At 36.5% G+C, this 26,613-nt stretch overlaps 1 protein-coding gene across 1 annotated transcript in view; it reads right to left on the minus strand.

Annotated features, from left to right (window-relative positions):
• SBF2 (SET binding factor 2) overlaps positions 1–26,613 on the minus strand; it is a 451,879-nt gene that overhangs the window by 66,939 nt on the left and 358,327 nt on the right. Inside the window, exons 18-21 of the mRNA XM_029208916.1 lie at positions 5,384–5,554; positions 2,746–3,008; positions 943–1,115; positions 33–106 (exon numbers count right to left, since the gene is read on the minus strand). Coding sequence (XP_029064749.1) covers positions 33–106; positions 943–1,115; positions 2,746–3,008; positions 5,384–5,554 — 681 coding nt within the window. The remainder of the gene's footprint in view (positions 1–32; positions 107–942; positions 1,116–2,745; positions 3,009–5,383; positions 5,555–26,613) is intronic.

A 26,613-nucleotide genomic window follows, 5' to 3' on the forward strand; every position in this document is an offset into this window, starting at 1 on the left:
TACTCTGAAAGCATGTAGTCTGGAATAATTACCTTCTGTATAGGTGGAAGTCTTCTACTCTCTCGATGCACTGCTTCTAGGGTTTCAACGTGCATAGCTACAATTCCTGGGATGAATCAGAGTATTCAAAATGAAAGAGTACCAAACAAGCAGAATTAAAACAAATTCTGGATATTTTAGAATTAAAAACTAATCATAGTTTGGTGGTTCCTCAAAAAGTTAAACACAGAATTACCATATGACTCAGTAATTCCACTCCGAGGTATATACCCAAAAGAACCGAAAATAAGACTCAGATACTTGTACATGAATATTCATAGTAGCACTGTTCACAACAGCCAGAAGGTCAAAACAATCCAAGTGTCCATCAACAGATGAATGGATAAATAAAATGTGGTATATCCATACAATTACAGTATTATTCAGTCATAAAAGGAAATGAAGTTACAATACCTGCTACAACTGGATAAACCTTGAAAACATTATGCTCAATGAAATAAACCAGACACAAAAGGACAAGTGTTATATGATTTCACTTATATACAGTATCTAGAATAGGCAAATTCATAGAGATAGAAAGTAGATTAGAGGTAACCAGGGGCTAGAGGGTGGAGAATGGGGAGCTGTTGCTTAATGGGTACAGAGTGTCTGTTTGGGGTGATGAAAAAGTTTTGGTAATAGACAGTTGGTGACAGTTGTACAACATTGTGAATATAATTAATGCCACTGAGTTTTACACTTAAAAAAGTTTAAAATGGCAAATTTTATGATATATTTTACTATAATTTAAAACTATTGAAAGAAACTAATTGAAACAAAAATAAATAGCAGGCTAAACTACATGGAAGCCAAGTATTATGCTGGAGAAAATAGACCCATAAGAATAATTCTTATTCAGTTATCTCTAATATTCTGGTTCTCTAATATCTGCAAAGTGATTACCTGGTATCATGCAATGCAGGCTCTTGATGTGATCCTGAGTAACTCCACTCTCTGTACAAACTTTGTCAATAAATCGGGTAATGAAACGCACAACAGAATTGGCAATGTCATTATTCTCTGAATCTTCAAACCCACTTTCTGTATCATAGCTCTCAGCTACACTTCCTGCAATACTAAGAAAGTCAAGGAAAGAAATCATGGTCAGTAAAACAAATGACTACTATATCACAGTGATCTTCCATAGCAATTTAAACTTGCTCAAAGGGATGTATACTCAAGTAGAAACCTCACTTAACTCCATGGCTTCTCTATAAGTGATAGTGGTGAAACATGATGTTCTGTTTGCATACATTTGGAAGCTATTGTCAGGCATTGTTCTTTGGATCCAGATTTGTTTTTGTAAGGAATACCTTCTGTCATTTTTCTAAGAGGAACTCACGAACCACAGAAAATAAAACAAAAAGAGACTTTAAATTTTATCTGATACTTGGACCTTCTAAAAAAACTTGTCCTTCCAAATTAATTGCCACATGGAGCCAGACAAAGTAATATGGCTATCTTTGGCCTTTGGCAACCGGGGGACATGTCCCTGGTAGGCAAAGTAAAAGAACTTTTTTCAGCAAGTAGCGTATTTTTCCAAATGGAAGAACAAAATTGTCCTATGAACCCTTCTCTTGCCAATATTCTTCTTTCTGTCAGTGAATCACAACCACTTTGGTCACTTTGAAACCATCATTTGTCTGTAGGTGATACAAATCATGCAAAAGAAGGGAATAAATTTGAAATGGAGCAGATGTGAAAGTGTAATACCTGCCCGTGTTGCTTTCTTTTTTTTTTTAATTCAATAAATACTCCTGCCTCCTATGACTTCTTTTAGACTGCTAGTCATGGAAAAGACTCACTGCCAATTCTAAACTACTCACTTCTCTTTCTTCCAAATCCAACCACATTAGCTGAATCAGTGTTAGAAGTAAAGCAAAGCAATGAATTTGGCCATCACACCATCCCAAAGCATTAACAAACTTAGGTGTCTTAGCCACTCACTATGTAAATCAGATTGTAGAAAATGTCATGAAAGAAAAAAAAGGTATGAGCAAGTGATGGATGTGTTACTTAAGACAGGGAAGTCAGGAAGGCCTCTCTGGGTGGGTGACATTAGAGCAGAGAACTAAATGAAGTGAGGGAGTGATTCTTATGACTATTTCAGGAAGAGTATTCCAGACTGCAGGAACAAGAAGTACAAAGGCCCTGAGGCAGTATCATGCCTCGAATGTTGAACAGGGATACCAGTTTCATTGACAGTAGAGTGATAGGAAATAAGGTCTGAGCAATAGCCAGGGGCCAGATCCTGTTAGGCCTTATGGTTTTATTCTCAGTGGTATGGGAAGTAGTAGGGTTAAGAGCAAGGAATTGTTGAGGACATGATTACAGGCAAATGCAATGGATAAACTGAGGAAAAGGAGGGCCAAGAAACAAATAACCACTTTGACAAGAAGGAGTTCATTAGTAATTTTCCAGAGTGCTTTCTGTAAATTGCTGTGGTGGAAAGTAACTGAAGGGCTGGATCAGTAGTGGTTGAGACATTTGAAAAATCAGAGGTCATGAAAGAGAAGAGAGTATGGGAGGTGATTAACAATAGTTGGATGTAGTGAAAGTCTTTTAATAGAGAAAAGCTGAGCAAGTCTGAAGATGAGGAAAATGGTTAATTTTTGAAATATGTATAGCAATATTTACCCGAAATACTTTATATTCTGTGCTAAGCCAAGAAGAATAGGAGGGTCTCTGTGTGTCCACATTTGGTACCTGTTTGTGACAATGCTGTTGCTCCCACTTTCCCAGTCTCCTGGTGCTGATGTTCTTAGGAGCTTGTTTTTACTTGTATCTAGTGGAACTAGCAGATTGACCATGAGGTTTGCAAAGTGAATGGCCTGACTGAAGACAGTGCTTTCCTCACGTTGCACCAGCTCCTGCTGAGCTGATTTGCTCAGAGTAGGCCAAAGGCGTAGCTGCTCGGCTGCCAGGTCCATTGCTGTCTTCTCCTGATATTGGTCATCAGGCAGTTTACCCTAAAAACCAAAGCAAAAATATCCAAATCTGGGACTTCCCTGGTGGTGCACTGGTTGAGAGTCCGCCTGCCAATGCAGGGGACACGGGTTCGATCCCTGGTCTGGGAGGATCCCACATGTTGCAGAGCAACTGAGCCCGTGCGCCACAACTACTGAGCCTGCGCTCTGGAGCCCGTGCGCCACAGCTACTGAGCCCGCATGCTGCAACTACTGAAGCCCGTGCTCCCTAGAGCCTGTGTTCCACAACTACTGAGCCCACGTGCTGCAACTACGGAAGCCCTCGCACCTAGAGCCCGTGCTCTGCAACAAAAGAAGCCACTGCAAATGAGAAGCCTGTGCGCTGCAACGGAGAGTGGCCCCCGCTCGCCGCAACTAGAGAAAGCCCGTCTGCAGCAACGAAGACCCAACGTAGCCAAAATTTTAAAAAAATAATAAAAATTTAAAAAAATCCAAATCTATCACTTGACATGAGCTTCAAAAAACATGGAAGATGTTTTAATAATTCATCTATCAAATACCTATGTCAGTAAAAATGAAAATATATAAACAAAATATAACAACAACATGAAACGTAGTCTTTTTTTCTGAGCTCCAACAGGCCTTGAATGACAAACACAAGGAAGCAGCAGCAAAACAAAGATGTACACACGTCTCATTGCTAACATTTCACTGCATTTATTTATCTCTATGGCTCTATCCCCTTCAAGTTGCCAGTTATAACAAATCGTTGACCTGAAGTACCTATTAATGCTCAGGTCAAATGTGCCAGTAGCATTTTCTAGTGCTCTGCTGTTTCTTTTCTTCTGCTCTTTGGAGAAGAAGATAGAATGACCAAAGTCACAAAAAAATAGAGCTAGGTTTCTTTGTAAATATGGGAATCAAACATTATCACCACATGGGTAAATAGGTGTCCATGGGATTTTTAAGAGGGGTTTCCTATAGGCTGAAGAGTTAAACAACAGCAGTAACCCACATCTGCACAGCACTTTACAGCTTATGAAGAGCTGGTATACCTATAGTCTCACTCATACCTAAACTGGGGCTCAGAGACAGACTTTTATAGAATAAAGGACACAGAAGCAGTGACATGTATTTGCTCTATGAACGTTTTTGAGATATACCAATGTTAGCACCACATCTTCTTTAAAAATTATCAAAAGCACCCCACCAGGCCAATTATTTCTAGAATATGACTTCGAGCTAATACTTTTTGGATCTGCTACAAGTTACCCCTTTTCCAAGTGCATCTGGTGTTTTGAGAGTTTTAAATTAAGAAAAAACAATTAAAGCTAACTGTACAACAATTTGAAATATCAGATTGATGTCATATAGTGCTATTTGTTATTTAAGTTTCTGTTCTTATCATACTCAATAATAGATCAATAATATGTTTAAAATTACTTGAGGTCATAGGAATATGTGACTACTAGGTAGTTTCAGTTAGCTATCGAGGTTCATTTATCTCACATAATATAAAGCAAATTTAAAATGGAGGAAAGGATCAGCAGCAATGTATTAGCCCAGCATGTAGGATTAAAAATTACTCTTTAATTATATTTCAATAAAAAAATAAATAAAAAAAAACTTTAAAATAAATTACTCTTAAAGTGAATCAACACTGATAATCAGCCCTTAGTGCTGCTTTAAATTCAATTAATGAGGACAGTAATTTCTAACAGTTATTATTTAGTATGTGCCAGGAACTCTTCAATGTCCTTTGCTTGTATTAGACATTAAAATCTTACAATAATCTAATCTATTGATTTTACCAATGTAGAAATAAGGCACAGAAAGGTAAAGTGAATTGCCTAAGACCAGACAGCTAGTGTATGACATTTCAAAATTTCAGAAAAATTTAAACTGCTCTTTCAAATTAAAACCAATATTCTTTATTTTAAACTATTTTCTTGATAGTTTCCTTAAATTTATTTTATGGTGATAAAAATATTTGGAAACATAGAGAATACTCCTAAAAGAAGACCTAGATTTATTGCTGGCATACTTTTGAGCATTTATTTAGGAGTCAACTGACTTTAATTTGACATTTCTTCAAGAAGTTAATTGCATAAAGATATCTGCCCAGGTATTTTAGGGTTATTCTTTCTGTTCAACTTCCTATAATTGTTTCCAGGGAATTCTTATTTATTAAAATACAATAAAACAATTCTAGTGATACAGAACTGTAGTAAGAAGTTATTATGGAAAAAAATGTCAGAAATCAACAGGAGAAAGATGCTCACCAGAGGGCTTCCTAAAGTAAACCCCAAATACACTGGTAGGAAGTGGCTAGATTTCCTTTAGCCCTGGGAATACCTGAGTAAGCTTTCCTTGAAGCCAGGACCACAGCCCCACACAAATACCTTTCTTTATCTTACCTTTTGCTTCAGATGTGGGGCATGATTGTCTTCCTTGGCTGAGAGATACAGGGATCGAACCTGTTCCTGCACCGCATTGTAAAAGGTTGTCTCCCAAAATTGCTGATTCGTCCAAATGGGGTGGTCCTGTACACAGGTGTAAGCAAACTGGCTGACTCCAGGGGCCAGTTTCTGTGAGAACACACAATATACATCACCATGGGGCTGACAGAGTCATGACAGTTCAGAAGGTTACAGGGGCCACAGATAATCATGAATGTCTTAAAAGGATTTATCTAAACAATATCTTATGGCAGTGCAAGCTTAGCAATCAGCAACTTACATATTTTTAACTGGCAACTTTGGGCTTGCTATCAAATCCTTCAGGGTCTCTGTCACTTTACCTATTAAAATGGATATTTTAGCAACAGCTAAAAATCAAGGAATTGTATGAATTAGAGAATATATGAAAAGTGCCTAAACACTGTACTGTGCACACAGCAAGCACTGTAGAGTTGGTAGCTCTTATTACAATTAGGATATATAATAAAATTCATGACAACCTAAATATAACACTCCAGATAATTCAAAATTTCTTCTACTTGGTAGTAGAGTACATTTTGGTGGGGTTAGGGGGACACTAATTGAAATGCGAGTGAGCCTACAGCTTCGCCTTGCACACAGAATGAGGGCATATTATGAATTTGGGACTCAAGAGGAATTGCACCCTCCCTCCTGCTCACTCCAGCCATTTACCTCCCTACCGAGGCTGCTGTCTGGCTCAGAAAATCCATAGATGACTGTCCCGGGCTTCTGGGGCATTTTCTGGTAACCAAGTCTGGGTGTGGGAAGGTAATCTCAAACCAAACCTTCCTTTCCAGAACTTCCTGCTGGGCTTCTAAGTAAGAGTAAACCCTACTCTGTGATTAACAACAGAGGGAAAGAAAACTAACTCTGCAGTCACTTGAGGCTCTTCATAAATCTTTATGCATCTCATTTATACTAAAAATCTCATTAAGATGCACATTATTATTGCCAATTTAAAGAAGAGAAAACAGAAATTCAAGGTTTAAGTGATTGCCCAAGGCCGTATAGCAATTACATAAGTGGTGGAACTAGGTTTCAAGCCCAAAGTTTGTTTGTTTCCAAAGTCCCTGCTCTTTTTACTATAGCAAATTATCTTGCAAAGAAACTGAAAGCAAATCATAAATAAATTAAATACTGTTTAGCACAACTATCTGTTTTTTTTCCTTCACTTTAGGATTTTGTTTCCCAAAGTAGTATTCTGCCTTGAAACCTCTGATATGATTTTAATTAATGCTGCGTTTTAAATTTTACAGACAACTTACAATTGCCAAACTTCAGTAAATGATTTGAGTCACCTTTCCATAGCTGTTTCTTTTACCTCTAAAAGTTAAAGATGTTTCAAAAACTTTTAAATCCATTATTTCTCAGCAAATACCTGATAATACTTTCAATAGACAGATAATTTTTGTTCCATTTTATTCTTTAGAATTGAGTTAATTTGTTTTCTATCAGTAAAGTTTTTGATAATGTAAGTTTTATTTTGAAGTAATTCAATAAGTGAATTCTCTTCTAAAATGTTGGACAATGAAGATCACTATTAAGGTTATATACATAACAGTTATGTAGCAAAAAGTTGGTTCATTTCTTAGGGATGCATAACAAATGTATAAGATTCCTGGTAAAAATCATATGCTCAGTACATGCTAATTAATTTCCTTCTTGATTAAGAACAGACTAAACCTACAACTGGAATAGGCACCATGTATATCATGAAATGTAGTACTTACATAGTTGGAAGTGGAGTGGCTGTGATTTTGCCTAGTAGAGTCTGTGTACTTCTGCATCACGTATGTAAGTCCCTTTCAAGATAGGCCTATGCACTGCTGTTGGGATGATCGTCCATAACTCTTTTAAGGGCTATAAGCTGGAACTGACCATGAAGCACCTATCAGGAGATCCCCAAGGGGAAGCTGTGCAAAGACTGCTCATTTAAGACACAGCTACTCTCTACCTATGGGAATCAAGGACAAAATGTGTGTGGTTCTGTGAGCCACAGATACTGTGAGTCACATACTCCTTCTATACTCTGCTTGAGGACACCTGAGATGTGGGTTGAACTGGGTTTTTTTTTTGCCCCAACCACTCTAAGAAATAACAATGACCTCAGTGGCAGTGCATAGGCCTATTGTGAAAGAGATTTTAAAGGCATAAAACTTAAACAAGGTAAAAGCATAATTCTCAACTGCCTTTCTCTTGAGTATAGTCAGAGGCAGCACCATTTCTTACAAACACAATGTAACAACAGATCCTAAAATTTTGGAGTTCTGAAATTATATTAATATAGATGAGCTCAGAAAAACTGAGCTCTTAACAAATCCTTATCAGTTTCTCACATGTAGTCCTTTTAGGATCATCAACAAAACAGAAAGTTATAATTAATTATAAATCTCTTATTACAACTTGACAGAGCGCTGTAGGAATCTGAGAGTCTAATGAAGCCCTGCCTTCCTCTTTTAGCAGTTTTCTCACTGATGCTGCATATTCACTTTCCTTGGCACATACCAGTTATTATCTACCTGTTTATTCACAAACTACAAGTGAATATGTAAAAACTTCCCTAAATCTTTTGAACAAAAGTGGACTGAATGTGTTCCAAGGCAGAAAAATGGTGTAACAGTGACAGTGGCCCAAAGGGTCAGAACCCACAGCTTGTTTACTAGGTGAGAACGACAGCAAGGTGAAGGGATTATAGGATAAGCACTTTTTGGTGGCAAGTCAGTCACAAATGGTGATGGCATCTGATACATGCATAAGAAATCATTAATTCCCCAATACTTTAAATATTATTATTTTTCCAAATATGAAATGTGCTTCCTTTCTTTGTGGTTTCCTGCTATGTCTTCTCAAGTGCAACCAAGGGGCACTGAGTTCCTTGCTGTTCAGATGGGCAGATCCACTGCACTGGTGGGTAGGTGTGCTCTTAGGGCCAGCAGAGGGCAGTAGCACCTTATTCTGCCTAGATTCCATCCATATAAGGCTTTTTAAATAAGAATTGCAAAAATGGAGCCATGCATTCTGACTGGGCTAGAAAGTTGGGTGGAAGGTGAATACTGCACGCCCTCACTGTACATTTGAGAGACCCTATAAACAAAATGGATTTGCCCAAGGTCACACAGCAAGATGGGCAGAAGAAAAGGGAACAGAGATAAGGTTTTCCATTATTCTATGTCATTTCTGTAAGATACAAAAACTAAGATATTTCACAAAACAAAACTATAATTATCTAGAGAAAGATGCAATGATACTGCTTAGGGGTTCAGATTCATTATGTTCTATGATAGTGTTAATAGTAGTTTTAGTAAACAAAGAAAATAAGCACCTGTAGATAAAACTATCTCATGATTCTGATCCCTTTTTTGGTTTGAAAAAAAAGACTTTCCCAAGATGGTTTCTCGAATTGGCCCATATGCCAGCTTTATGACCTTTTATTTTGTACACAGATGAGACTTAATCCACAATGAAGGTTTGAGGGTGGTGGTAATACTGTTGTCAAATGGCATCATTTTTTCCTCTTCAATTTTGGCAATAATATTTACTTTACATTTCATAATAATTCTTATGATTTTATCCTAAATAAACAAGTGATATTTTGCCATGCAATTTTATGAGATGTTTAAGAATGTGTTGACTTCCTTCCTTATCTAGAAAAAATAGCTCTGAAGGTACTAGATTAAGAATACCATTCATTTTCCACAAAGCATTCAAAGGAAACCCAGCATGGGACAAGATATGGAGAATAAACTTCACGAGGCTCATTAACCAGCAGGCCAGATTCAAATCCAAGTAACTGGATACAAGTCATCTCAGAGACGAGTTGGTCAAGGGAAGGTTAAGATATCAGTATGAGAGGCCTATCTAAGGACTGTCTGGCTAGATACGTTTGCTCGCCAGGCCCAAGGCTTCAGTTAGGGAGTTTAGAGGGAAGCCAGATTTCAGGAGAAAAAGCTCCTGGGAGGAGTGATTCCACAAATATGTAATGTTCTTAAAAAGAATAATTAGAATACAAAGATTAACTGTTTAAATTGCTGGGTATTTCCTATCCAGTTCTGGACACTGGAATACAAGTGTACCCTACCGCACAGTTCAGGGATGGTGCCAGCCAGCCCTTTTATGATTCTACACTGGCCTGTGAAGTCCACATATTAAGTCACTTGAAGAATTAACATGGACATATACATACACTACCAAACGTAAAACAGATAGCTACTGGGAAGCAACCGCATAGCACAGGGAGATCAGCTCGGTGCTTTGTGACCACCTAGAGGGGTGGGAAAGGGAGGGTGAGAGGGAGGGAGAAGCAAGAGGGAAGAGATATGGGAACATATGTATAACTGATTCACTTTGTTATAAAGCAGAAACTAACACACAATTGTAAAGCAATTATACTCCAATAAAGATGTTGAAAAAAACAAAAAAAGAATTAACTTCTGAGTATTTTCTGATGAACTTTGGTGAAATGCTTAGTCTTGAGAGACAAACAAAAGGGAGACAGGAATGGGGAAAACGTGTATTCAAAACCTATATTTATCAACTCGTAACCACATCTTAAACATATTTGCTTTGTGCATTTTTTTAAAACAAAGGACATACAACATTATAGATCTGGTTGAAGCCTACTGTGTACCTCTGTTGATCCCATTTCTCTCCTATCCTAGAGGCAACAATGATCCTGAATTAGGTATTTTTCATTCCTATTTATGTTTTTATACCTGTTTATATCCATAAAGAATATATAGGATATTGCATTTTATTCCTTATTAATGCTTTTCAAAGTATACATCTTATATTTCATTGATTTATGTAATATTTAATTAAACTATATAATTAATTGGGACAAAACAACTAGCTCTTTGTAAACAAACAACTCAGAAGGGACAGAAAGACAGTGGCCTACAACAATGAATACTGTGTTCATTAGTCAGTGGGGTTTACAGAAAGGTGAGTAATCAAATTAGTTAAACAGAGGTAATGTGAGAATCTACCATAGTTTTTCCTGTTCTCCTACCTGATACTGAAGAGTGCAAGTAAACTCAAATGTGTAATGGTCTAAACCTCTCCTGGGCTGCTTAGAAGATCCAGGCACAAAATTTCTACACAAGAAGTATATTCATTCACAAGCATTGCCCAGTATTCATTTGATGTGCCAGTGTCAGTAGCTGGAATGACAGGGTTGAAGTCCTTAAACTATGTATCCTTCTAATGATTCTCTGTATGAAACTGCTTAGTAAATATTGAGAGAAGAGAGGATGAATCAATTTCTTTCCTTTGTGGTCCAGAATTTAGTAGAAATCAAACACTAGCTTGTTGTCAAGTCCTTTGCCTGCGTCTCGTATTCCTAAAAACACAAAACTGGATCTAAATCCCTGCCTCTTTTTGGTAGGTTTTTAACTTTATATAAATGGTACCATATTGTGTTTTATTCTGCCACTTGGCTTTTCACGTATTATGTTGCTAGACTTATTAAGGTAATAATAATAACTATTATTATTATTGCTATTATAACTAACTTGTACTATCTCTCACTATATACATTTGTCAACTTACTTAGTATTTATAGCAATCTTATGATCCACTGAGGTAAGTACTATTATTACCCTTGTTTTAAAGGGGAAGAAACTGAGGCACAGAGAAGTTAAGTAATTTGTCCAAGAGAATATTGCCAGGAAATGGTGGAACCAGAGCTGGGATTCAAACCTAGGTAGTTTAGCTAAGAATTTAATTTCTTAATCACAATTTAACTATTGTGTGAAATTCCACTGTATGAATATATAGCATTTCCTTGTTCCTGTTAATGGATATTTGTATTGTTTCTACCTTTTAGCTATTATAAACAATGGTTCATATCAACTGTCAACTTCGATTATTAGTTTCAGTACTATTTAATATAGTTCCTGGAACTACTTGAGAGGAGCCTAAGAAATATTCCCATTGTTATCTGTACCAATAAACATTTTTGGGTTATTGTACATTGAACTCCTGAGCCTGTGTTCTAGAGCCTGTGAGTCACAACTACTGAGCCCACATGCTGCAACTACTGAAATTATTTCACATAGACTTTTTACAGATCTACTATTTGAAAAAATTAACAATAATTCTTTAATATAAAATATCTAGTCAGTGTTTAAATTTTTAATTTATCTTATAAATGTTAAAAAGTTTGTCTTTTTCCTTGTTTTTTATTTTTATTTTACAGTTTGTTTGACTCAGGAAGGACCCAAATAAGGTCCATATATTACATTAGTTTATATATCTCTGAGGTTGGTTTTAATCTACAGATTTCTTTACCACCTGTCTGTCTGCCTTTCTTTTTCTCCCACCACTTGCAATCTATTTTTTGAAGAAACTGGATTATTTGTCCAACAGAACTTCCATCCGTCTAGTGGCTGCTGACTGCATCCCAATGGTCTCATGTGACATATTCTTTTGTCCTCTGCATTTCCTGCAAATTGCTAGTTGGATCTAGAAGCGTGATCAGATTCAGGCTTGATTGTTTGGCAAGAATATTTCATGGAGATACTATTGTAAGAGGCAAATCTGGTTGTCTTTCCTTCTGTAATTTTTTTTTTTTTTTGCGGTACGTGGGCCTCTCACTGTTGTGGCCTCTCCCATTGCAGAGCACAGGCTCCGGACGCGCAGGCTCAGCGGCCATGGCTCACGGGCCCAGCCGCTCTGCGGCATGTGGGATCTTCCCGGACCGGGGCACGAACCCGTGTCCCCTGCATCGGCAGGCGGACTCTCAACCACTGAGCCACCAGGGAAGCCCCTCTTTCTGTAATATTAAAGGCCATTGATGGTCAATGCCTAGATTCATTAATCATTAAGAGCAATAAAATACTGATATTTTTATTCTACCATTACCTCCTCACTTATTAGCTAGAATGTTTCTATAAAGAAAAAATTCCCCTCATCAACTGTTTGGAGACCCAAACATATAGTGTAAATTAGAAAGCAGGATAAAAACATGATTTTATCCCTTCATTTATCAGTTTTAAAAACAATGACTTGGGGACTTCCCTGGTGGTGCAGTGGTTAAGAATACCTGCCAGTGCAGGGGACACGGGTTCGAGCCCTGGTCTGGGAAGATCTCACATGCCACAGAACAACTAAGCCCATGTGCCACAACTCCTGAGCCTGTGTTCTAGAGCCTGTGAGTCACAACTACTGAGCCCACATGCTGCAACTACTGAAGCCCGTGCACTCTAGGGCCCAAATGCCACAACTAGTGAGCCCACGTGCTGCAACTACTGAAGCCTGTGCACCTAGAGCCCGTGCTCTGCAACAAGAGAAGCCACCGCAATGAGAAGCCCATGCACCGCAATAAAGAGTAGTCCCCGCTCGCCACAACTAGAGAAAGCCCATGCATGGCAACAAAGACCCAATGCAGCCAAAAATAAATTTAAAAAATTTAAAAAAAACACCCAAAATTTAAAAAATGACTTGTTTTTCCAGCATCTATTACAGATGAACAATTACTTTTTCTTTTTTTAAATTCATATTTTTACAAACTCGCAGATTTTTAAACATATTTTATTTAACTATTCTTAAACCTGTTTAGAAACAAGCCAAAAAAACCTATCCATAAGTGTTTACTGGAAGCTGTGGACTGATGAACCTAATGATGTTGTTTATAACAGCACTGTAAACCGGGAGGATAAAGTACCTGATTGGGAGAATATAATCAGCAAAAAGACTAGTAGATACATAACAAGGTATTTTCTCTGAGGTGTAATTGCAAAAGGAGCAATAGAATAGAGGCATCAGTGAGTCCGGGCACAGGAAATGGAGGAATTTGGTGAGTCATAGTTCTTACTAGGTGTACTTGCAAATGGCCCAAAAGCTCAACAGAAATGTTTATTATAGCATTATCTTTAATAGCTATACCCTCTCCAAAGTTAGCAATTTTAATGTCTAACTATAGAGATGAAAGGTTAGACAAATGATGGTACATTATTAACACAAAAGAATATTATGCTACCATTAAAGTGGTTAATATGATACTGTGCTTATGAATGAAGTGCTTATGCTATATTTCAGAAAAACAAGTCAATTATGCTATGATTATGTCTGTAAGTACACAAAGACTGGGAGGAAAAAGACAAAATGAAAATGAATTAAAGGGAATAGAATTCTGAACAATTTATTTTCCTTCTTCAAAAATAATTTTAAGAGATTTTTAAATTAAATGTAGCAGACTGAATATTCTTTTGCTCCCTGAACTCCACTGAAATGACAGCAAAAGAAAAACATTTTTTAAACATACAAGAACAAAGAGAATGAGAAAACAGACACCAGATAAATGATGTTAATAAAATTTTAGATGTCATAAAATGGATTTATAAGCAGTAACAAATGTTGAAGATCAGATAAAGCTGAAACCCCTACTACATAGAGAAGGAAAGCCCTTTTCACACTTTAAAAGAGTAAATTTTATGGTATATGAATTATATCTCAATTTAAAAGATGGAAACAACCCAAATGTGTATCAACTGATGAATAAAATGTAGTATATATGTACAATGTAATACATGCCAGTAAAAAAATATGAGGTACTGATACACGCTATACCATGGATGAACCTTGAAAACATTATGCTAAGTAAAAGAAGCCAGTTATGAAAGATTACATATTGCATGGCTTCATTCATGTGAAACGTCCAGAACAGGCAAATACATAGAGATAGGAAGTAGATTTGTTGTGGCCTAGGGCTCGGGGGATGAGGGGAAATAGGTAGTGACAGCTAATGGGTACGGTGTTTCTTTTTGTAGTAATAAAAATGTTTGAAAATTGCTTATGGTGAAAGGGAATACACTAAAAACCACTGAAATGTATACTCTGAATGGGTGCATTATTATGGCATGTGAATTATATCTCAATAAAACTTTTAAAAAAGGTTGCTATGTATACTTTATTTTATCACTTAAAAAAAAAAGGTTGCTGACAGGAGAAACTGGGCAAGTACACATGGAAACTATCTGTCTTAGCAACTTCTGGTAAATGTCAAAATGCTCTGAAAGTTTACTTTAAAAAAAAGATGGAAGAATATATAGTATACTGACACTAGTCAAAAGGAAGCTGGTGTGGCTATGTTAATAGAAGATGATTTCAAAGCAAAGAATATTACCACAGATAAAGAAGGTCATTTCATAATGGTAAAGGGTTAATCAAGAAGACATTAATCAAGAAGACATAAAACCCCGGAGTGTTTATGTACAAACAAGAGAGCTTCAAAATACATGAATGAAATCTCATAGAAATGCAAGGAAAAATACACAATTATAGTTGGAGATTTCAATATGTCTAAGTAATTAATGGAAATGTAATCAGAAAATCAGCAAGGATATAATAGACTTGAATAACACTATCAACTAACTTAACCTGATAGACATTGATAGCACAACAGCAAAAAACCCACCCTTTTCAAGTGCATAAAAAACATTTATCAAGAAAACCTGTTCTCTGGGCAATAAGTCTCAATATATTTAAAGGGATTCAAATAATACAAAGTATACTCTCTGACCAAAATGGAATTAAATTAGAAATCAATAGCAGAAAGGTATCTAGAAAAATCTTCAAATATTTGGAAGCTAAACAACTCATGGATCAAAGGGGAAATAAAAAAGGAAATTAGAAAATACTTTGTACTAAATGAAAATGAAAACACAACATATCAGAATTTGTGAGATGCCACTAAAGCAATACTTTGGGGGAGATTTATAGCAATAAATGCCTGTATTGGAAAAGAATGGTCTCAAATCAATGACCTTAGCTTATACTTAGAGAGATTAGAAAAAGAAAAGCAAATTAAAGTCAAAACAGGCAGAAGAAGGCAATTAATAAAGATTAAAGCAGTAATCAATGAAACAGAAAACAGAAAATCAATAAAGAAAACCAATGAAACCAAAAGCTGGTTCTTTGGGAAGATTAATAAAATTGATAAGTAGTCAATTAGTCAGACTGCTTAGAAAAAGAAAAAAGATAAAATTACTGCTATCAAGAATGAGAAGTAACATTATTAGAAATTCTACAGATATTAAAAGGATCATAAATACTATGAATAACTTTGCTATTGACAATATTGACAAATTAGATGAAATGGACAAATTCTTTGAAAGATATTTATACAAACTACCAAACCTCAAACAAAAGAAAACAGATAACCTGAATAGGCCCATATCTATTACAGAAATAGAAATTTTAGTAAAAAATCTTTCCACAAAGAAAACTCTCAACACATGGTTCCACTAGGAATTCTACCGAACTTTTGAGAAAGAACTAATACCCCTTCAACACAAATTCTTCCAAAGTTTGTCAAAAATGTGGATCTTCCCACATTTTTGACCAAGGTGTAAGGCAATTAAGTAGAGAAAGGATAATCTTTGCAATAAATGGTGTCAGAGCAATTGAATCTTTGATCATATCTAGTACCATATAGAAATATTAACTCAAAAGGAATCATAGACTTAAAAGTAAAACCTAATACTCTAAGGCTTCTAGGGATATTTGCAAATCATAAATTTGCTAAGGAGTTATATCCAGAATATGTAAAGAATTCTCAAAACTCAACAGTAAGAAAACAAACAATTCAGTTTTAAAAGATGGGCAAAATACCTGAATAGACACTTTACCAAATATGATACACAGAAAGCAAATTAGCACATGAAAAGACTCTCAACATTATCAGTCATTAGGGAAATGAGAATAAAAATCACAATGAAATATCACTACATATCTATAGAATGGCTAAAATTAAAAGCAATGACATTAGTGTGTGAGGAACTGGAACTCTCATTCACTACTGAAAGGAATATAAAATGGTAGCACTTTGGAAAAAAACTTTGGCCATTTCTTAAAAAGTTAAACATACACCTACCATATGATCCAGCCACTCCGTTCTTAGGTATTTACCCAAGAAAAAAATGAAATGTATGTCCATACAAAGATCTGTATACAACTATTCACAGTAGCTTTATTTGTAATGGATAAAATCTGGAAACAACAAATGTTCACCAAAAGGTTAACTGCGGGATTTTTTTTAACAATGGAATACTACTCAGCAATAAAAAGGAATAAACTGCAACAACATAGATGAATCTCAAAATAATTATGAAGAAATCAGACAAAAAAGATCATATACTGTTTAACTACATTTATATATAACCATAGAATATGCTAACTACATGCAAATTCTGTACTGACAGAAATTAGATCAGTAGTTTCCTGGGGATGGGGGTGAAGGTTAGATGAGATGAAGAGATTACAATGAAACATAAGGAAACTTTTGGGGGTAATGAGTATGTTCACTATATTGAGTGTGGTGATGGTTCCATGGGGGACATATATATATGTCAAAACTTATCAAATCAAATTGTACAGTTTAACTATGTAAGTTTATGTGTCAGTTATACCTTAATAAAGCTACTAAGGGCTTCCCTGGTGGTGCAGTGCTTAAGAATCTGCCTGCCAATGCAGGGGACACGGGTTTGAGCCCTGGTCCGGGAAGATCCCACATGATGCGGAGCAACTAAGCCCGTGCGCCACAACTAGTGAGCCTGTGCTCTAGAGCCCGCGTGCCACAACTACTGAAGCCCACGTGCGTAGAGACTGTGCTCGGCAACAAGAGAAGCCACTGCAATGAGAAGCCCACGCACCGCAACCAAGACTATCCACCGCTCACCACAACTAGAGAAAGCCCACGTGCAGCAACGAAGACCCAACACAGCCAAAAATAAATAAATAAATAAAATTAATTTTTTAAAAAAATTACTAAAAAAACTTAGTAAATGTACACATAAGTTTGTATGTAAATTTTGCCTCAAAAGAAGAAAATGCAAACTCTAATTACAATTCTCACTACAAAACGACGTGTGTTGAAGTACTGGAATTATATGTTGACTATAATTTGCTTTAAAATACATAAAAAATAAGATGGATTGATGGATGGATAGATATATACAAAGAAAGGATAGAAAAAATGTTAATACTAAACTCTAGACGGTAGGTTTATGGATGTCTACTGTAAATTAAAAAATTTTTCTCTGTTTGAAAAATTTCATAATAAAATATTGAAAAAAATAGAGTATTAGTCTAGGCATTAGTATCCGACTAGTAGGAGTTCGAGAAAGAAAAATAGGAAAAACAGATGATTAAATAAATGAATAAATAAATCAAAGGGCATGGATTTTCAAATTGAAAGAGCCATCTCATGTCTGGCAAACTGAATGAAAAAAGAACCACATTAAAGTATATCATTAGGGACACTTAATCCTTAAAGGAGAATCCTATAAAGAAGCACAAGGAAAAAAATGGGCGACACAAAGGATTAGAAATCACTACGGCATCAGACTTTTTGCCAGGTGGGGTGGTATTTGTGCGGAATGGAAGGAGGGAGGGAATTTATAAGTAAGAATATGTAGAGGTGGTATGGTGGTGAAAGTAGGAGATCTAAATTTTCATATTCCAAGTAAACTGATAACATCTAACATTGTAAAATTAAGAAATAGCAGTAAAAGCATGTTAGAAACACTAAGCCAAATACCAAAAGAAACATCTGAACAATTGAACATGATTGTCTCTGGAAAGCAGATCTTGGAAGTAAGGCAGGGACCTTTGTTTTTTGTTATAAACCATGTAATCTTTGTATTTCTGACTTATATACATATATTACTTTGAAAGGTCTTAAATTACAAAACACTTTAAAATGCAATTATTATATGTGGAATAAAGTTAAATAGAAAATAATTTTTTAATATTTTATTTTGTTTTTTTTTTAATTTTTATTTTTGGCTGCATTGGGTCTTCATTGCTGCATGCGGGCTTTCTCTAGTTGCAGCGAGCGGGGGCTACTCTTCGTTGCGGTACGCGGGCTTCTCATTGCGGTGGCTTCTCTTGTTGCGGAGCACAGGCTCTAGGCGTGTGGGCTTCAATAGTTGTGGCATGAGGGCTCAGTAGTTGTGGCTCACGGGCTCTAGATCACAGGCTCAGTAGTTGTGGCGCACGGGCTTAGTTGCTCCACAGCATGTGGGATCTTCCCGGACCAGGGCTCGAACCCGTGTCCCCTGCATTGGCAGGCGGATTCTTAACCACTGCGCCACCAGGGAAGCCCCAATAGAAAATAATTTTTATTAGTTACTTCTCAGAAAATATTGTTTTGAAACCTGTTTTTACAAATATGTAAATTGAGACACGGAAAAGAAATATGTTTAGACTAAGTTAGTGGATGGGTCAACTTCTATTATAATGACCTAGAAGCAAGTGTTAAAGGTCTTCCATTATGTTCGAATTTTGTTCTTACAAAATATGTGGGCCCTTGAGTGGTCTGGAAATAAATCTCTATTATGTCATGTAGAGTTTTTACTCTCTAGCAACCACAGGTATAGTATTTATCCCTAGTACTTGAGAGATTTCAGAAAAATGACAAATTCAAACTCCAAACCTTGCAGGGCATGTTTTAGGCTCAGCTAAGATTCAGCAAGTTATTGAAATTTTGCCTACAAAACCTCTGTTCCTAGGTAAGAACTGTATTTCAAATAATAAACCCAAAGTTCTAAAAAACGCTGAAATAAAAAGTTTGGCCAATTGTGCTTATTTTACTATATTTATCAAGGCAGGAAAGTAGTCCAAAATAAGATTTTCAACTATGTGGTTTGAAATGAAATGTTTAAGGTTTTTTTTTTGGCCATGCTACATGGCTTGTTGGATCTTAGTTCCCCAACCAGAGATTGAACACGGGCCCTTGGCAGTGAAAGCATGGAGTCCTAACCACTGGACCTCCAGGGAATTCCCCAAAATGTTTACAGTTTTAATCCTAGGTTAATTAGAAAAAAATTAATCAGGATATTGTAAAGTTTTGCTGGATATTAAAATTTTGTGATTTGGCCTCACTCTATTATGCAATCTCTGTCTTAAGGATACATTTCTTTTTATTAAAAATTAATTAATTCATTCATTCATTTAATTTTGGCTGCATTGGGTCTTCATTGCTGCGTGCGGCCTTTCTCTGGTTGTGGTGAGCGGGGGCTACTCTTCGTTGCGGTGCGTGGGTTTCTCATTGCAGTGGCTTCTCTCGTTGCAGAGCATGGGCTCTAGGCACGCGGGCTTCAGTAGTTGTGGCACGCGGGCTTCAGTAGTTGTGGCTCGCAGGCTCTAGAGCGCAGGCTCAGTAGTTGTGGCGCACGGGCTTAGTTGCTCCACGGCATGTGGGATCTTCCCAGACCAGGGCTCGAACCTGTGTCCCCTGCATTGGCAGGCGGATTCTTAACCATTGTACCACCAGGGAAGCCCGAGGATACACTTCTATAAAGATACCCATTAACTGAAATCTAATTTACAAGAGGCCATTCCCTTGACTTATACTGCTCAGAGTAGATGATCTATACTGTTTCTTTCTCTTTGTTCATTAGTATGTACAAAATTCCTCCTGGAGCACAGAGGAATTTGATCTAAGCAAATAGATCTAGAGTGAGAGAACTGACATTTGGAACAATGCAACGGTTTAACAAGTGAGGGTGGAAGAGGCACTGACAACCACTGGTTCCAATGCCCAAGCCCTACTGTCTTGGCAGATTGCAGAGATGGAGTGACAAAGGCAAAGATGCTATACATTTACCCAAAATGGCACATGTTCTAAAGTAACTCATTCCTCCGCTGATGGAATTGAATATTGTTCCTAGATAAAAATTATAGATTAGCTACTCTAAAAATAGCTTTGGTGATACTAATGATTCTTGGATTTCACTTTATCAGAGATGAAAGGAAAACCACCTTTCTAGGGCTTGGAGAGTCTTTTCAGTGACCTGAAGTAATCACTAAAAAGCAATTTTTACAGTGTGCTACACAGGTCTAAAGAGATTTGGATTAGTGTCATATATAAATATGATGACATTGGATTTGGCAATGATTTCTTAGATATGACATTAAAGGCGCAGGTAACAAAAGAAAAAAGACAAGTTGGACTTCATGAAATTAAAAATTTTGTGCATCAAGACACAATCCACAGAGCAAAAAGGCAACCCACACAATGGGAGAAAATATTTGCAAATCATATATCTGATAAGGGATTAGTATCCAAAATATATATAGAACTTCTAAAACTCAACAACAACAGAACAACTTGATTAAAAATGGGTAAAGGACTGAAATAGACATTTCTCCAAAGAAGATATACAAATAGCCAATATGCACATGAAAAGATGCTTAACATCACTAATTATTAGGGAAATGCAAATCAAAACTACAATGAGATACCACCTTACACCCACTAGGATGGCTACTCAAAAAAAAATCAGAAAATAACACGTGTTAGTGAGGATGTGGAGAAAGGGGAACCCTTGTACACTGTTGGTGGGAATGTAAAACGGTATAGCTGCTGTGGGAAACAGTATGATTAATTCCTTAAAAAATTAAAAATAGAATTACCATATGATCCAGCAATCCTACTTCAAAGGAATTGAAAGCAGAGCCTTAAAAAGGTATCTGTGCAGGTATGTTCATAGCAGCATTACTATTATTCACAATAGTTAAAATGTCAAAGCAACCCAAGTGTCCTTCGACTGATGAATAGATAAGCAAAACATGGTATATACATACAATTAGTCAGTCTTAAAAGGGAAATTCTGTAATATGCTATAACATGGATGAACCCTGAGGACATCATGCTAAGTGAAGTAAGCCAGTCACAGAGAGACAAATACTGTATGATCCCACGTATATGATGTACTTAGAGTAGTCAAAATCATAAAGACTGAAAATGAAATGGTGGTTACCAGGGGATAGGGGGAGAAGTGAATGGGGAATGATATTGTTTAATAGGTATGGAGTTTCAGTTTTACAAGATGAAAAGAATGATGGGGATGGATGGTGGTGATAGCTGCACAGCAATGTGAATGTACTTTATGTCACTGAACTCTACACTTAAAAGCAGTGAAGATGGTAAATTTTATGTTATGTGTGTTTTACCACAATAAAAAAAGAAAAAAATGAGCTCACAATCATGAATGGTAGTAGTCATTCACCACAGCCTTGGTAATTCAGAAGGTATATTATGAAAGCAAAACTAAGAAAATTATGGTGTACCGTCCGTGCTAATTTCATGTCAGCTTAGCTCTGCCCCAAGGAGGTGGGAAGATTCGATATGGAAAACACTTAGCATAGTACCTGGCAGTTAATATGTATTTAGTAAATAGTACAACTATGCCAAGGTTGTACTAGGTCATGTGCAACATAGTTGCATTAGGCATAGTTGTACTAGGTCATGTGCAACAGCCGAAAGCCCATGTGGGAAGTCATGGATATCTCCGGAAAATATAAGCGCCTGCCTGGGTAGAGGAACAGTAAGCAGTTTTAGGGATATACAGAGGCAGCTGGGCAGGCCAGACACCTAGAAAGCTGGCAACAGTCATCCAGCTCTAGATGTCCTGCATGTTAACAGTTCACTACTATATTAGGATAAAAAAGACAAAGATGTATCCCCTGGAAAAGCACATTTATTTTCTTATGTGATTAAACTTTAGAATTTAAATTCTCTGATTAAATTTGGATAATGTTTTCACTATCTTAGAGACTGCTCTGATAACAAAGAATCTAGAGAGAAAACACAATCAGAAAGCTTTGATTTCAAGTGATTTTTAACTTGAGTTTTATTACCAAGTAAATAATCTTAAGAAAAATGAACATCTTCCTTACACTATTTTCTACTTCTTACTAGATGAAAGCAGAAGTCACAGTACTGTTAGATTACAATTTTGAGGTACATCTTCTCCTTCCTTAGTTTCCATCTACTCAACTTTTCTAGACACACAAAGACACACACACCGTTAAATTATTTTGTTAGAATTATAAAGAGCAAAGTAAGTCCTGAAAGCATCCTTACAAACAACAAAATCAACATCTTGGGGCCTAAATTTCTGAATTTTATTGAAATTTTGACTCAAAAACTTAAGACTCTTGTCAATGACCAAATAAAGACTCAAATTGTAGGCTGCATTCATAGTACACTCAATTGCAGGTGAAGTAACTGCAACTGTTTTCTAAGGGTTATATTTTGAAACTGTGGTCTTCAGAGAACAAGTGATGGACAGCCGTTATGAGTCATGAAGCTGGTGCCCACGCAAAGTGGAGGCCACAGAGCAGTGAGTACTAGGGCTGGACATTGAAGTGCTTCTGACGGATAGAATATTCTCAGATGAGTCACCTAAGTTCATTATAAAGACAACACCTTTTTGACTTGGATGTGTATCTGATAGAGGCAGACCAACCTATTTTTGAGAAGAAAAACTCAGTGTTATAAGTTGACTATATATAGTGGGGGAAAAGGTTATTTCTTGAAAAGAAATACGCCCTTGTTTTTGAGGAAAACAGCTCTTCTTCAATTTCAGTTCTACTGTTCCTTATTTATTTTGGAAAGATTCACTAAAACTGAGCCTCTAGAACGATGAACAAGCTGTTGATCTAGTAGCTGTTTCCCAAGAAGAATTATCTACTGAATCATAAAGATCAGGTCAAAGTTACCTAACTGTTTGCATGGTAAGTCCACAACTATACCCAGAATTCTAAAAAATAAGTATATAACAGTATTAGCTGGCTAAAAATAACTAAGACAGGTCCAGGCTAAGAATAAAATAGCTGTAAAGCTATACTAAACTCTTCTAGGGGATGGTTTTTAAGCTCCAAGGGATCATTTCCCACTTCTAAGGATTTTAGGAACACCAGAAAATCCACCTATGCACCCCAATTCCCAGCTTTTATGTCCATTTATTAATGTCTAAAATTTTACTATTCATGTTTCTTTCTTATAGTTTAAGGTCTAGTTCCTACTAAAAGGCAAATATCCCTGAAGGTTTGGGGATACCTTTAGCCAGTTGCCTACCAATGAATACGAAAAAGGCTTTGAGATTAAGTTTCCTTAGCAGGGTAGAAAAAGCAGTCATTAGGAAACTGGAAGCCTGATGCAGGAGAAAATAAGAGGGCCAATGAAGTTGGAAAAGGGCATGGAACAAGGCTGGGGAAATCATCTATCTCCCCAGTTTGCCTAGTCAGTTCTCCCTGGGAGGTCCAGTTTGGGTCCTTGGAATATGCAGAGAAACGTTCCTAATTCATGGAGAGGTGGGAGGAGTTCAAGTTCAACATACCTAAGTGACAGTAGGTTTTTATGCCTATCATCAAACACTTGCAGAAGTATGTATATCTGCTGGTGTGAGAGCACAAATGTGAAAGTATACAGGCACACACAAACACATAACATGTGTTAAACTTAAATCACTTACTTTTTGTTTTGAAGTATAGACTCCCTAAGTTAAAAGAAACCTCAGAGATAGTTGAATTTTTTCATTGACACATGGGGATGTTAAGACACACAGAAGTAAAGTGACATAATCAAGGTCACACAGCTACTTAGAGCAGTACTGAAACCAGGAAATGATGTTTTATAAGATACTAAATAATTTGGCCACATCCTCTCTTTCTGGACTTCCTGAGTACTATTCACTTATGTAGATGTCATCCTGCAGGTGAAGGAGCTGAATGCTCTATGTGCTGAACATATTCTTTGCTTTCCCATTGCCATGACATTGGTTAAACTATTTCTGCCACTTGGAATCTCTCCTTCCAATCTCTAATGGTTAAAATCCTATTCATTCTCCAAAGGCCTATTCAAAGGTCTCTTTCAAAATGCTTTTCCTGGTTACTCCCTCTCTATTTCCTAACTGCTAGGACTGTTCGTGCCTCCCTAAACTTCATACGTTGAAGACCTAACTCCCCAGTGTGGTTGTATTTGAAGGAACTAAGGTTAAATGAAGTCATAAGGATGGGGCCCTAATCTGATAGGATTAGTGCCCTTATAAGAAGAGATACCAGAGAGCTCTCTCTCTCTCTCTCCCCCTCCCTCTCTACTCCCCACACATGCATGAGGTAAGGCCCTATGAGGACAGAGCAAGAGGTGGATTCAAGCCACAGAGTCCTTAACCAGAAATCAAATTGGCTGGAACCTTGATCTTGGATTTCAGGCCTCCAGAACTGTGAGAAAATAAAATCCTGTTGTTTAAACCACCCAGTCTATGGTATTTTATTGTGGCAATCTGAGCAGACTAAGACATTAACTTATATAGAACTTTGTTTATACTTCTCTAACAATTACTTCATTCTATTTACATCTAGGACTATTTTTGCTCAAGAATGTGCTAAAATGCCGTCTTAAAACCTCTCTCAGAATTATATAAGATAGAACAACTACTGACAGATTTTAGCTGCCAATGTAGTACAATGTAATAGCAATAAAGAGTATTAGTATTTGTACTACAACAAAAATGATCAAGGTACAGAGGGTTTTTTTTTTAAAGAAGTAATACCCTACTGTTTTATAAGAAAATGTATTATGTGAAATCAGTTCCTATATTGTTCCTATCTTCACATGGTCATTAAGAGATGATAATAAATATTTATTAATAGGCCAACATTTATTAGGCTTTAAAAACTAAGCATTAAACTATTAATTAAACACAAATAATTAAAAACTTTTGTGTACATATCATCTCTCTCTTAAAGCCATCTCTGGCACATCTTGGAATCAACTCAAATGTCTGGTTAAAGTATCTTAAATATGAGTATTGGGGATATACAGAATGCCTGTTGAATTTTTAAGAAGTTAATTACATGTTTTCCAGTGGTTTGCTTCTAACATTACAATATTCATTCTAATTTTATTAGCTAGAAATGTCACCCAAGAGTATAATAAAACTATTTAATTTCTCACGGTCATTCCAGCTGGTTCTCTGACTTCTTCCTGGTAATCCCCTACCGTCAGTACTGAAGCAGTCCTATGACTGAGCGTTCTCCCTGCTTTCATTTCCCCAGTACTTAATCTCCCTCTGAAAGTGGTCTCTCTTTATCTTTATGCCTCTCTCACCACAGAAAAATCTATCAGTGACAAACGGGGACAACTGCAAGGCTGCAGAAATTAAAAACAGACTTCATGAGTTAGGTACAAAACGTTTCCCTTTGGACATAAAGGGAATTTGCTGAGTCACTGAGTTAAGTATTTATAGCACCACATAATTTATTTTCTGCTGTAATAACTTCTTCCGTAATTCAGCAGCTCCTCCACAAGTCTCCATCAAATCTATGATTACTCAAAAATGCTAACAATGCTGACTAATAAGAAGGAAACAGTGCTACCTAAGCAAAATTAAACTAGAAGAATAATCTATGTATAAAGTGCTTTTTAGGGACAAGTTTTAATAAAATCTTTGCTTCCATTATCCACAAAGAGAGTCATAAGTTTTGCATTTTACATTCTTTTCTCAATTATGTTATCAGGCTATATCTCATCAAAAGTTTTAAAATTCCTATCCTTAGCCCTTTCCCTACTACACTCAAGAATTCACAACCAGAAAAAGCTAAAAGCTACAGGTTGTAAAGTCAGCCTCCTATTAGCTACATCTGGCTGCAGATGTGTTTGTTTTTTGGCTGTCAAAAGCCTTTTAAAAAATTAAGCCAACATTTAAAAATGAAAAGATTCTACATAAAAGCTAAATTTCTAACTTCTTTTGAAAAACTGAAAGACGTGGTAAAAATATTCCTGCATTCCTGCATGGTGACAACTGCTGAGGCTGAAGGGCTGCCCTCATTAGACAGTCCCTTCCTTTGGCCTGCTTAATTAATTCATTTGCCTTATTTGTTTGGCCTCCATAGGCATAGGTTTGTCTCCCTTGCTAAAAGCAAACCATGCTATAGATAACTTTGTGGATCTCTCCTTAAGTACTCTCATCAACACTCAACTGCTACACTAGCCTATTAAGCGGCTTCTGTTCCTCTAACCTCTCAATCCTCCTGAACATCTTCTACACTGCTGTTAAGTTTCTGAAACACAAGCAGGTCACTGCCCTGTTCTAGAGAATGCTATTGCATGCTTCTTAGTGACTAGAGAATAACATTAATCTAAACTCGTAACATGACATTCTAGGCATTCTGCGATTAGATTCCAAATTACCTTTCCCATCACATTTGCTAAGTAGATTGACACTATCCGAAAAGGAAGTGTCAAGTGGCCTGCTATGAAGTTCTGCTCTTTTCACCATTTTAATCAATGACTTAAATAACAAGAAGTATGATTTTCAGATTTAAGGAGGAGAGGGAATAGGAAATATTTATAATTTATTTACATTCATCCTGTG

The sequence above is a fragment of the Monodon monoceros genome, unplaced genomic scaffold (assembly GCF_005190385.1).
Source record: "Monodon monoceros isolate NGI ecotype Baffin Bay Population unplaced genomic scaffold, NGI_Narwhal_1 Super_Scaffold_7, whole genome shotgun sequence".
NCBI classification, from domain to species: Eukaryota; Metazoa; Chordata; class Mammalia; order Artiodactyla; family Monodontidae; genus Monodon; species Monodon monoceros.